This window comes from Sinocyclocheilus grahami, unplaced genomic scaffold (genome assembly GCF_001515645.1).
Source record: "Sinocyclocheilus grahami isolate Dianchi unplaced genomic scaffold, SAMN03320097.WGS_v1.1 scaffold905.1, whole genome shotgun sequence".
In the NCBI taxonomy this organism is placed as follows: domain Eukaryota; kingdom Metazoa; phylum Chordata; class Actinopteri; order Cypriniformes; family Cyprinidae; genus Sinocyclocheilus; species Sinocyclocheilus grahami.
In genome coordinates this window covers 353,476-367,399 of record NW_015506084.1, presented here as the reverse complement: position 1 = coordinate 367,399, position 13,924 = coordinate 353,476, and the positions used below count along the sequence as shown (strand labels likewise).

Here is a 13,924-nt window from a genome sequence, read left to right as displayed (position 1 = left end):
TGATGTATGTTTGTCTTACTTATGTTTGTCTCTCTTATTTATTTGTGATGTAACAAAATCATCTATGAATCAAAGGAGTGTCATGAGGATATTGTATGAAAATGCCTTTTGGGAAAAGCCATTATCAAATCTCTTTTGAATTTAGAAGACAAATATATGTTTAAGGTGTGCCATCTCATTGTGGTTGATAAATTAAGAAGAAAGAAGAACACACCCCAAAACTAAGTCTGTATTGAGAACACCGTGGATGCTTCATTATGAATGCGTTGTGTCAGTACAACTCAATCATGTAAGAAGTCAATCATGCATCTCTAACTTGTTGTACATATGAACACATACAAGCACCACAAATTCAGAAGCTATCACACCCCATTCTTGACCTCAGTTCATAGGGTGTATTAGTAAAACAGAAGTGTGGCTAATCAGTTTGTGACTCCCAATGGCTTTGTTTAGAGGCTCATTATATAGGAATGAGTGCCATAAGTTATAGGCTGCTATTAAAATGAACTGGAATTTGGAGCTTCAGATTCATTGGTTCATTTCCAAATATTGTATCACAAATAAGATAAATTAATGAAACCCAATTTAAGATTTGACATTCTCTCTCTCTCTCTCTCTCTCTCTCTCTCTCTCTCTCTCTCTCTCTCTCTCTATATATATATATATATATACATGTGCGCTGAAATTCAAGAAGTTTGCACATTCCATAATAATGAAAAGCAAACTCTGACTCATTTGTTGTTTGACTGTAATGTTGTACAATTTTGGGCACTTGCAAATACATTTCTAGAATGAAATCTATCTATCTATCTATCTATCTATCTATCTATATATATATATATATATATATATATATATATTGAATCTAGTTTATATTTTGTTAGGCACATTTTATATTGTGCACTTATCGCAAATTTTAATAAAATTGTCTTAAATATTAGAGGGATAGTTCACCCAAAAATGAAAAATCTGTCATTAATTACTCACCCTCATGTCATTCCAACAACGTTATTCAACAATTTATTTTCTTCCGTGTCAGTATAAATGCATGGTACTCTCGTGAACGTATTGCGGAGACTTACATGGAAGAGAAGAAATCATTATTTTTGTTTTCTTTGCGCACAAAAAGTATTCTTCTAGCCTCATAAAATTAAGGTTGAACCACTGATGTCACATGGACTATTTTAACAATGTCCTTACTATGTTTCTGGGCCTTGAATGTGGTAGTTGCGTTGCTGTCTATGTAGGGTCAGAAAGCTCTCGGATTTCATCAAAAAATATCTTAATTTGTGTTCTGAAGATGAACAATGGTCTTACGGGTTTGGAACGACACAAGGGTGAAGAATTTGCAATTTGGCTGAACTATCCCTTTAAATATTAACATCTGTGTATGTAACTTTAAATAACTATTTTATGTTGTCTTGATGCAATCTTAACAGACATCTATGCTATTGTGTATAGTATCAATAAATCAATACAGTAGTAACGATAGATTAAAGTAATTTCCATTAATGAATTTAAATGGCAGATTTTACTGAATAAACTTACAGTACAGCACATGAATATTAAGTCACACATTTTTCAAATAAGGTTTTTTTTTCATTCAGGTCTTCTCCGACAATAATAAAATAGGTGTTAGTCTGGAGAGTCTCATGTTCTTGTCGAGACTGGATGCGTGTTTGGAAACAGTTTGTTCTGACTGTTATTTTATGGGGTGTTTTGAGTGACAGAGCTGTCTGGAATCATCCGTTACACTGATGCTAAGTGTTAGTCACTGTTTTGACTTGTAGGCTGACGTTAAAGTTTCAACTCACATTCTCAGATGTGACATTTCTGGTTTATTTAGCCTCGATAAAGTACACATTAAAATAAATAGGAAGCGGTCTTTAAGGAGACATTAAAGTTTAAAGATATTTTAGTGTGTTTTTAAAACTGCAATGATTATTTTCTGAAAATTATTTGTAATGGATACAAATGCCCCCATTCATGAACAATTATATACAGGTTCTCAAAATAAACCACTGTCTACATTAGTGTTGCCATAAACCATGTCTAATCTGAAATTTGATTTGCATAAATGCAAGAGAGAAATGTGCCTGAGCTGTCAGGAGAGTATAGGTCTCTGAGCATAACACCAATGGGACTAATATAATTTTCCATATCAGTAACTGAAATAACCATCCCAAATCAACAGGGGTCAAATTGAAAGAGATGTGAAAGCCCATTGGATTATATAACCAAGCATCAATATATAATACACATAATATCTATCTATCAAATATTCTACCTCATTAACGTCCTGCGGTCTGCTGCTGAACCTCAGAGTGTAATAAATGCAGCTACTGTTTATTTCTTGCTGCAGGTAAACTGCGGCCTACGTGTTTAAGCTGAGTAGGCTAGTTTACAAGGAAGTGTGAGAGATTTCATGAACAACTTGGAAAAAAATCCCTTGTGACACATTGAAAGCGATACAGAAAACTACAGCTGAGTCATAAAGCTTTAGGGGTTTGTGTGTGTGAAAGAAATAACAAAATAACCTCTCACTCTCTCTTTCCTCTTCTCTCTTCCTCATTCTCATTCCCAGACTACAGTTCAGGTTCCTGAAGAGAACGCCAGACCCTTAAACCCCCCACAGCAACAAGGTAAAGCTGGTCAAATGCATCACCTGATTTATCAGCCCAGTAAATACCCTCCATTGTAATACTCATGATTTAAGTGGGTGCATTACGAGAAAGAAACCACACCCTGTACTGAGTTCGACTGACTTTCATATTCTCCTTCAGTGGCTCGGCCTGGAAAACGCAGACAACTCATGACGGCTCCGAAGACTCAGGCGGAGAAAAGCACGAAGAGGAAAAAGATCATCATTACAGTCGTGATGGTGGTGGTTGTACTGGCCATTGTGGCTGTGGCTGCTTTCTTCAGTAAGTTCTAGGTCATTTTAACCCCGCCTGGATTTCATTTGAGCACACATGATTAAGAAAATGATGAAGGCTGAGGCTAGTTGTCCTGCTTTCACTCCAGTGAATATTGCTCAGGGAGGATTATGATACAAACTCGAAAATGTAATCTAAAGACTTGGCTGCTTTAAAGTTATTTTAAATTTCTAATGATTCAATTAAATGAACAAGCGCTATTAGACTGTATGGGCAATCTGTCATTAAACAGCTTATATATCACAGTTTAAACAGTAAAACACTTATGAAATGGAAAAATGATTTAACAGCAAAACTATAAAAGCTACCATTCATACATATTCAATGGTAGACTTAAAATAACATGCACAGATCATAGCAAATGTAAAATCTCCAATTAATGCATTGTATAAACTTATAAGCATGAAAACTGCATAAATATTTAATATGAAAACATGAATAATATTTAATATTTGTGAAAAATGTAAATTAATACTTTGTACAAATAATAATTCAAAGTGTGAAACTGTAATATATCACATAAATTTATAACAATCCAATAAACTTTATACATTTATCACATCTAAAACAATGTTAAACATGAAAACTCTTATGCATAGCAAAACATTGTATGAATTAATAACACTGAAAACATTTGAAAGTGGCAATTAATATATTGTATAATTTATAAATTTTAACATGCACATATATCAAATTCAGAGTAATTAATGCATTGTATAATTTTTTTAAATACTTGTGAACATTTTAATTACTACCTTGCATGAATTTATAACATTTAAAACATTAAAACTGCAACACATTGCACACATTATTTGCTGTAAATATGAATGCTATAGATGCATAAGATTTTCAACATGTGTTGAATCAACAAGTTATGAATGAATATATTTTATAACATTTATAACATTTAAAATGTTTACAACTTGCCCTGACCTGAATAAAAAATAAAAAAATAAAATAAAATAAAAAATACTGTCCTGAGAATACAGTTCATTTGAGATGCAAGCCTCTTTAATGTTTGTTTTTAATGTGGGTGAGGGAAATGTACCTACTATTTTCTGTTTATAACCTTTCACACATTCACTTTTTGCAAAAAAAAAATGAGTCACAAATTGACAAGTCTGATCTTCTCATCAGTAACAGTTATTTAGTAACTCCTTTGACCGTTGTGACTCAAGAAACAAAAACAGACTGATTCATTTAACCTCATTGCTGGTTGTTTTAATAACAAGTGCTGTTTTTACTCTTTCTTCCTCTTCATGAAACAGTCAAGCAGTTGATTGAGAGCAAGTATTATTTTTGCTCCAAGTCAGTGAAGTTCATTCCGCTGGAGAAGGCCTGTGATGGGAAGGAGGACTGCAGCGGAGCCGAGGATGAGTCAGCCTGTGTCACGAAGTTTGGAGTCAACTCCACTTTCCCCCGTAAGACACACACACACGCACACACGCACGCACACACACACACACACACACACACACACACCCACATACCTGCTCACCGACATGTGTGCAGACAGCACTGCTAGAACCTGTCTGGTTTCCGGATAAACAAGACAAATCCCCCAACCTAACCTTCCTTCTGTCTGATTTCCTGAATGTCAATAATATGTTAAAAGACTATATACGTATATATGAATTTTAAAACTGTTTCTCTGTCTCTGTCTCCACAGTACGGCTGATGACAACCCGCAATGTGCTGCAGATATTCAGGCCTGATGAGAATAAATGGAAAAGTGTATGTGCAGACAGTTTCACCCAACAACATGCTGAGACTGCGTGCCAACAGCTGGGCTACTCAGCGTGAGTTTTGGTCCACAAAACACACACTTAACAACTTCCTGTTTCAACAAGAAATACATCAATACACAAAGTTTACAACACTATTTTATTTAGAAAATGAAAAAAAAAAAATGAAATGAAATATTGAAATAAAAATAAAAATGTAAATAATAAAAAGTTATTTTTATTTAGTTATGTATATATATATATATATATAGTATGAAATTGTACAACATTACAGTCAAAAAACAAATGAGTCAGAGTTTCCTTTTCGCAATTATGGTATGTGCAAACTTCTTGAATTTCAGCGCATTTAGATGCGCCAGGATATGTGTGTGTGTGTGTGTGTGTGTGTGTGCGCATGTTTATGTGGTTTATGAGGACACAAATTTGTATAATAACATGGGTATGACATAGGTATTACAACGAGAAGGTGATTTATGAGGACATTTTCAGTGTCCCCGTAATTCAAAAGGCTTATAAATCATTCAGAATGAGTTTTTTTGAAAATCTAAAAATGCAGAAAGTTTCCTGTGAGGAGTAGGTTTAGGGGTAGTGTTGGTGTAGGTCAGTAGAAAATACGGTTTGTACAGTATAAAAACCATTACGCCTATCGAGAGTCCCCATAAACCATAAAAACAAACCTGTGTGTGTGCGTGTGTGCGCGTGTGTTTGTGTGTATGTGTGTGTGTGACCCTGGACCACAAAACCAGTCACAAGGGTCAATGTTTTTTAAATTGAGATTTATATATCATCTGAAAGCTGAATAAATAAGCTTTCCATTGATGTGTGGTCAATGTTAGGAAAGGACAATATTTGGCCGAGACACAACTATTTGAATATCTGGAATCTGAGGGTGCAAACAAATCAAAATACTGAGAAAATCACCTTTAAAGTTGTCCAAATGAAGTCCTTAGCAATGCATATTACTAATCAAAAATTAAGTTTTTATATATTTACAGTAGGTGGAGAGTCCCCATAAACCATAAAAACAAACCTGTGTGTGCGCGTGTGTTTGTGTGTATGTGTGTGTGTGACCCTAGACCACAAAACCAGTCACAAGGGTCAATTTTTTTTAAATTGAGATTTATATATCATCTGAAAGCTGAATAAATAAGCTTTCCATTGATGTGTGGTCAATGTTAGGAAAGGACAATATTTGGCCGAGACACAACTATTTGAATATCTGGAATCTGAGGGTGCAAACAAATCAAAATACTGAGAAAATCACCTTTAAAGTTGTCCAAATGAAGTCCTTAGCAATGCATATTACTAATCAAAAATTAAGTTTTTATATATTTACAGTAGGGAATTTACAAAATATTTTCATGGAACATGATCTTTACTTTATTTCCTAATGATGTTTGGCATAAAAGAAAAATCGATAATTTTGACCCAAACTATGTTTTTTTGGCTATTGCTACAAATATACCCAAGTGACTCAGGACTGGTTTTGTGCTCCAGAGTCACATACATATATATTATGATTTGTATTTAATATTATTTCAGTTTTAGTTATTTTGGTATAGTTTATAGTTTATAGCTAGTTTCAACTAGCTGACTGAATGAAAATAAGCTTTTTCATATTTTATTTCACGAGTTGTATATTTCAAGTAACAAAAGTTTTGAAGTTTTAGTTAACTAATATACATCTTGAATGAAAACCTCCTGTAAACATTTTAGAATTCTAAATACATGTAAGAGTACAGCTCATCATTTTATCTCAATGTCATCGTCTTGTGTTTTTTTCTGTTTTTAGTAAACCCACTTTCAGTGCAGTTCAAGTGGGTATATTGCCGACTGATCTGAAGATGTCTTTCTGTACGGTGGGCTCATCTAAACCCCAGACTTTCCAGTCGACCGTATCAGATCTGTGAGTAGATTTATACACTGTTCTTATGTACATATGATAGCCTTGAAAGGACTGGGCACTTTTGAAGCTAAACATTTCAGAAAAAGAAGAGTTTTAAATGATAAAGCAGTAGATGTTTACAATTAAGACAAAACTATTTGGTATTTTTCTGGTTGTCAAATGTTAAGTATGAATCGAGTTTCCTCATATTTTTGGGGTTGCTGTAGCCATTATTAGATTTGGTTATATGCATTCTGACATTCTCCCATGTTTTCTCTCTCTTTCTCAGTAAAGTATGCAGTCAGGGAGCAGTCGTTGCGTTAACATGCTCAGGTAAATATGGAGTCCTAATCCAACAGCCAATTATGTCATTATCAATAATGAAACACACTGATAATTACATCAAGCACAAAACTAGCAATACAACATCAGAGGTGTGTTCAGTCATTTGGACCGGACAATTTAACATGCTAAAACATATTTAAAGAAAGAGAACAAGATGAGAACTGCAGACATTTAGCTTCATATTTGGTTAAACTGTCCTTTGTGATGTACTGTACTAGGAACGACATATGATTATATATACATATATGACATATTTGTATTGTTAAATTTTATTAGAACATACAGCTTTAATATCATATATTCTTTTCTTATGATGACAGGCACATTTTGTGTGTGATTTCTGTTTTGATTTATTATTGGCTGTTTTATTTTGCAGCAGAGTGTGGGTTGTCCAGAAACCAGGACCGGATTGTAGGCGGACAGGACGCTATCATTGAGAACTGGCCGTGGCAGGTCAGCCTGCAGAGCGTCGGCCAGCACACCTGTGGAGGGTCACTGGTGTCTCCGCACTGGGTTGTGACTGCGGCCCACTGCTTCAACGGGTGCGTGTGTAAAACACTCTTACAAAGCAAACGCATCTATTTAACCCTCTAGCTCTCACAGGCATTTCATTTAATTCATTGATTTAATTCAAAATATGAATACTTAAAAAAAAGAATAATAATAAAAAAAAGAATAATAGCAATAATAATAATAAGAATGATAATAATAATAATAATAATAATATGAATTATTATTATTATTATTATTATTGTTATTGTTGTTGTTATAAATAGCAATAATAAAAACACTATGTAATTAATTAACTAACTAACTAAACAACATCAAAAAAATATATAATAATAATAAATAAAAATAAAAAATATATATATGTATATATAAACTGACATGTTCAATTAATAATAATTATTAATAACTTACTAGTTATATATATATATATATATATATATATATATATATATATATATATATATATATATAAAGATATACAATTTAATTATTTGATTACATAATTATAATCTTTCATTATGTATATAATAATAGTATATACAAATGTGCTAACCTTTCATCAAATATTTTTTGTTAATTATAATTGATGACACTGAAAATATGGTGACCTAAAAACAATAACATCTACATTAACTGATTATATTAAAAGCCAATATTTTGTAATATTTTTGAATCAACCTAAATGAATTAATATATACCATATATTATTGTTATTATTATTATTATTATTATTATTATTATTATTATTATTTCATATATAATAATCATGATAATAGTAGCATTATATGTATGAATAGTATGAAAATAAATAATTAATTATTCAACTAATTAGGGTTTATTGAATATAATATGCCATATTATGTAATATCTTGTTGAATACATTTATTTATACCACCAAGAGTACATCAAAAGGAGTAAAACAGGTAGAAATAGGTCTAGCACTTACATGTTGCTGCTTTTTGCAGTGTATTTGCATTTGTAGCTCATGAGCACCTTGCAGTTCCATTAAAACCTTGTTCATCAGTGTATTTCTATATATTTTGTATAGCCTACATTCAGGTAGTTAACACAACCAATGATGTGCTGTTTTGAAGCCTGCAGACAGTCACAAGTATCTGTTACATTTGGAAGACATGAGTCATGGAAGTAAACATGTTTTTATCATTAACTTCAAAGATGTGTTCATAAACTCCATTCATTTCTGAAAATCATTCATAGCCCTAACAAGTTCACCCAGTTTGAAGACTGTGCTGTACGTCATCATTCACCGTACTAAAAAAAAACTCAGTACTGAATTGTTCACATCTTACCTGACGCATACATTTAAGCTTTGTAAACAGAACTAATGCAGGTAGACGAGTAATGCTTTTAAGAAGGTCACATTGCTCTTCTCTTCTTCAGGGAGGGTAAGAAGGCTCTGATCCGATGGAAGGTGGTCTCTGGAAACACTTACCTGGGCTCTGCTGGAGCTTCTTCTGTGGACAAGATCATCGTCCACAAATATTACATCTCAGGACGCAACGACTATGACATTGCCATGATACGACTCCAGTCCCCTATCACTGTGGGAGGTACATCAGCGTGCGAGTTACTTTATTTTAAACTCAACACAGCATTCCATTTAAACTTGGACACAGAAATGCATTCCCATAAGTATTTTTGGAAGTGCTGAAGAAATGTACATGTACATGTTACTATTATTATTATTATTATTATTATTATTATTATTATGTTAATTGTATTAATATTAACATAATAATAATAATAATGATGATAATAATAATAATAACTATAGTAATACATTAATTGTATAATAGTTTAATTAATGAACAACAATAATATTAATAATAAATATGTTATTAGTTTAATAATAAATAATGATTGTCATATTTTTATATTTTTATCTTTTAACATATTCATACATATATATGTATGAATGGCATAAGTATGAAATAATAATTATTTATTATTAAACTAATTACGGGTTTATTTAAAATTATTTTATTATTAAGGTACGTAGAACTAATTAAATGAAGGTCCAACTTATTTACATTTTGTTTATATTTTATATTTAATTATAAATATAATACATAATATACATAATTTAGTTTATAAATATACACTGAACAAAATTATAAACGCAACACTTTTGTTTTTGCCCCCATTTGTCATGAGCTGAACTCAAAGATCTAAGACTTTTTTTATGTACACAAAAGGCCTATTTCTCTCAAATATTGTTCACAAATCTGTCTAAATCTGTATTAGTGAGCACTTCTCCTTTGCCGAGATAATCCATCCACCTCACAGGTGTGGCATATCAAGATGCTGATTAGACAGCATGATTATTGCACAGGTGTGCCTTAGGCTGGCCACAATAAAAGGCCACTCTAAAATGTGCAGTTTTATCACACAGCACAATGCCACAGATGTCGCAAGTTTTGAGGGAGCGTGCAATTGGCATGCTGACTGCAGGAATGTGATGGATTATCTCGGCAAAGGAGAAGTGCTCAGTAACACAGATTTAGACATATTTGTGAACAATATTTGAGAGAAATAGGTCTTTTGTGTACATAGAAAAAGTCTTAGATCTTTGAGTTCAGCTCATGAAAAATGGGGGCAAAAACAAAAGTGTTGTGTGTGTATTTTTGTTCAGTGTGTGTGTTTATTTATATATATATATATATATATATATATATATATATTGTCTTCAAAAATATTTGAATATTAAAACAGTTAAGCCATATAAAATATTTATTTTATTAATTACATATTTTTTGTATGTGCTAAATAGTTAATAAATTTTACAAATATTTTGTGCTGAAATTTGACTTAACAGTACTCTGCTGAAATGCATTTAGTTTCTTAAGAAAACAGAACAATATGTTCAGAATTTAATATCAATTTATCAATTTGTATACAGTATATTATAATGTTGTGACAAATCCCCTTATTGATTTTAACAGATAAGATGTAATCATTTATAGATAAAATGCTTATTAGCATCAGCTATAATTTTAACATCAGTACATCCCTTCAATCCTTCAAGGTCAATGTTTTTTCATCTTTCAATCTTTTTTTTTATGCCAAATGGTAGTAATTATTATTATTACTTTTCACATTCAGAATCCCGTAGGCCAGTATGTCTGCCACCTCAAGATCTTGGCCTCAAAGGAGGAGATAGCTTAGTTGTGACCGGTTGGGGACATCTGACAGAAAAAGGTTCCTTGCTTTTTTTTCCCTCTCTAACAGAACCCTTATTATTTAAACTCAGTTTCCATCAAATACCTCTAATACCACAAACTTGAACATTATCTGGGTGTTTTCCTGCAGGAAATGTGTCTCCAAAGTTACAGAAGGCTCAGATCCCTCTTATAGACAAAGCCCAGTGCTCAAGTCCCACAGTGTACGGCGCTTCTCTCACTCCCAGGATGATCTGTGCAGGTTACCTGACGGGAGGAGTGGATGCGTGCCAAGTAAGTCTTATTCTTTTCTGTGTAGCATTAGGTAAAACGATTGCCATGTTATTAGAATAACATTTGTATGTTTTCTCTCTCTAAGGGCGATAGCGGCGGTCCTCTGGTGTATTCATACGGCCGCTGGATGTTGGTTGGTGTTGTGAGCTGGGGTTTGGGTTGTGCCAGACAAGATCGTCCTGGTGTTTACACCAATATGGACCAGATGCTCGACTGGGTCCATTCAGTCATGCAGGTATGAGCACATTGTTCTGGAAAAACTCTAGCTGCGTCCGAAATCGCATGTTTGTTCAAAACCTATTTTACGACGACTTAAAAATATGTGTGTATAAGTATGTATATAGTTTAAATATGTATGGAAGCTTGTTACAGCCACAGAATAAATAAATAAATAAATAACCTGTGAAAAGGTAACTGTTAATTTTCATGATTTTTCAGAATTCTGAGAGAATAAAAAGTCTGAATTGCAAGATATAAACTCAAAATTGCTAAATATAAACGTACAATTTTCAGAAAAAGTCACAATTTCGAGATATGAACTCAGAATTGTGATATAATCCCAGAATTCTCTTTTTTTTCTTCTTGCAATTCTATATTCCGTAAACATTTTTTGATCGCAATTCTGTTTATATTTCACAATTTTGACTGTTTTTTTTCGTACAATTGTCAGAATCGCGAGAAAAAAAGTTAACTGATGTGAACTTAGCACAATTCTGAAAAAAAAGTCCGTAATGTGAGATATAAACAGAATTTTGCAACAAAAAAAGTCGCAATTACCTTTTTAATTTTTCATTGTGGCGGAAAGGTATAAACTCGGAATAAGTCATAATTATGGGTTTATCTCACAATTCTAAGTTTATATCTCTCAATTGTGACGTTTTCTCAGAATTGCAAGTTTATATCTCGCAATAATGGGTCTCATTCATGAAACACGAGCAGAACGGATTTTTGTGTAAATCGTTCGTAAAGCCGTTCTGAAGTAAACTTACGAATTCATGAAAATGTTTGTATTTTCAAAATGTTAGTCGATACAAAAGAAATGTACACCTGCTCCCTACCACGTGTAAATTGTGCGTAAAACGTTAGCTGGTTGTTTTAAGAAGAGCGCCTGACATTTTTTGGCTAAAAACTCTTTGGTGGTCACACACATTATTGAATGTTTATTGTTAGGCATAAAGCCTAGTCTTTTTTGCATTTATGCAATTTACTGGAGCCAAACCTGAGAAAGTAGAGCAGAATATTCCACTGCGTTCCTGGACACGCAATCTGTGTAACTGTCATGTATAGGCGGGGATTATGCTCATTGTGAATGAGCGTGCACGAGCGCCCTATTACGAATGATTGGAATTCATTAACTTAAACTTACAGTTTTCGGGAAGGTCTGTTTTTCACGGAAATTACTCAGAATTTACTCCTATATTTACGCAAGTTTAATGAATGAGTCCAACTAAGTTTATATCTTGCAATTCAGAGAAAAACGTCAGAATTGGAAAAAGTCAGAATTGTGAGATAAAGTATAGCAATTAGCTTCCACAGTAGAAACTGGCTTCCATTACTATAAGTAATAAGAATAAAATTTGTATACACTACATCCAACATGTTGCGCTTATTCACTGCCATTCCCAAATCATCTCCCATACAGTTTTTTTTCAGACATACTGCTCTTTTCACGTAATGTTTAGTATGGAAATAGGCATTTTCCTTGTACACCTATACTAAAAGTAGAAGAGTGGAATACTAATAGTCGTTTGTTGTCTTCAGGAGTACCAGTGAGTCTGGGATGGAGAGAAAAACAGTAAAAGCCACAGCGCAGATTCACAGAGATCTTCAGTCCTCAGAAAGAAGATATTCTACTGAAGATATATTGATTCACACAAATGTGTGGAGGAATCGCTGTGGGAGTTTTGCTCAGGGTCTTAAAGGTGCCATGCGAAAGATTTTGCACACTGAAATATATCATGTATGTATATAATGAGAACACATATGCTATCTTTTGTGGATCTACCACATTTTTTGGGACAGCAATGCAATCTTAAAGGAACAGTTTGCCCATAAAATTACAGTTCTGTCATTATTCACTCACCCTCATTGCTCTGAGTCAGTAAGACATTCTTGCTTCTGGGGAAAACAAAATAAGATGTTTTGTAGAATGTTCAAGCTGCAGAATTCTTAGAAAAAAAGGTTCCAAATGGGAATTTATCACTAAATTTATCACAAGTATGCTATACAATAATTAGTTTTGGTTCCCTAAAGAACCGTTCGGTGAACAGTTCTTAAAAGGACAATTGTTTTCTTCATATGAAGAACATTTTAATATTCCAAAGAGCATTTTTTATTTATTTATTTTTAAAACATTTTTGCAATGGAAAGATTCCATGGATGCTAAAGGTTTCGTCTTGGAATTATAGATGCCAAGTAAGAACCTTTATTTTTAAGAGTTCCAGGATCAATCAAGTTCCAAAATAGACACACATATAACTCAAGACTTCTGAAGTCATATGATAGCTATGTGTCTGGAACACACTACAATTTAAAGTTGATATCATGCCATTTGCGTTTAATGTTTGGAGAAGAGCAGCTTGGACATTCTGCTACATTTCTTCCGTTGTGAGGATGAATAAATAATAATAATAATAAAAAAAAAGATTAACTGTCCCTTTAAATCAAAGTGACGTCAAATGCACGTTGAGACAACAGCCACAAGAGGGTGCTGTTTTTTTCTTTTTTTAATATGTTTATACTTGCACTATTGTGAGGTCAGATGACTTATATTGGGTGCCATGTTATAATCTTGAATTAAAGCCAGTGCTCATTTACTCTGCCAAAATACAATGGTGTCTTTGAAACGCTTAACAAATCATACATATAATATTAAATATGTAATGACAATTTATGACATCAGTTACAGAGGCCAATTCTTTTTATACAGACTGGAATTAAGCGCTCAAAAGAAGACTGACACCTGTATTTAACTACTGTGTGTACGTGAACGTCACATATTTCCCTTTGTGGGTTAGTATTCAATTCTAA

General features: G+C 33.0%; 1 protein-coding gene across 1 annotated transcript in view; it reads left to right on the top strand.

Moving 5' to 3' along the window:
* Nucleotides 1-13,104, top strand: part of LOC107564058 (transmembrane protease serine 4-like) — a 14,990-nt gene extending 1,886 nt beyond the window's left edge. The window contains exons 2-13 of the mRNA XM_016249054.1: nucleotides 2,585-2,642; nucleotides 2,784-2,924; nucleotides 4,205-4,357; nucleotides 4,606-4,735; nucleotides 6,474-6,587; nucleotides 6,856-6,899; nucleotides 7,288-7,453; nucleotides 8,823-8,992; nucleotides 10,545-10,640; nucleotides 10,752-10,894; nucleotides 10,980-11,129; nucleotides 12,656-13,104. Of these exons, the coding sequence (XP_016104540.1) occupies nucleotides 2,585-2,642; nucleotides 2,784-2,924; nucleotides 4,205-4,357; nucleotides 4,606-4,735; nucleotides 6,474-6,587; nucleotides 6,856-6,899; nucleotides 7,288-7,453; nucleotides 8,823-8,992; nucleotides 10,545-10,640; nucleotides 10,752-10,894; nucleotides 10,980-11,129; nucleotides 12,656-12,667 (1,377 nt within the window). The 3' untranslated portion in view covers nucleotides 12,668-13,104. The remainder of the gene's footprint in view (nucleotides 1-2,584; nucleotides 2,643-2,783; nucleotides 2,925-4,204; nucleotides 4,358-4,605; nucleotides 4,736-6,473; nucleotides 6,588-6,855; nucleotides 6,900-7,287; nucleotides 7,454-8,822; nucleotides 8,993-10,544; nucleotides 10,641-10,751; nucleotides 10,895-10,979; nucleotides 11,130-12,655) is intronic.
* Nucleotides 13,105-13,924: the final 820 nt, after the last annotated feature.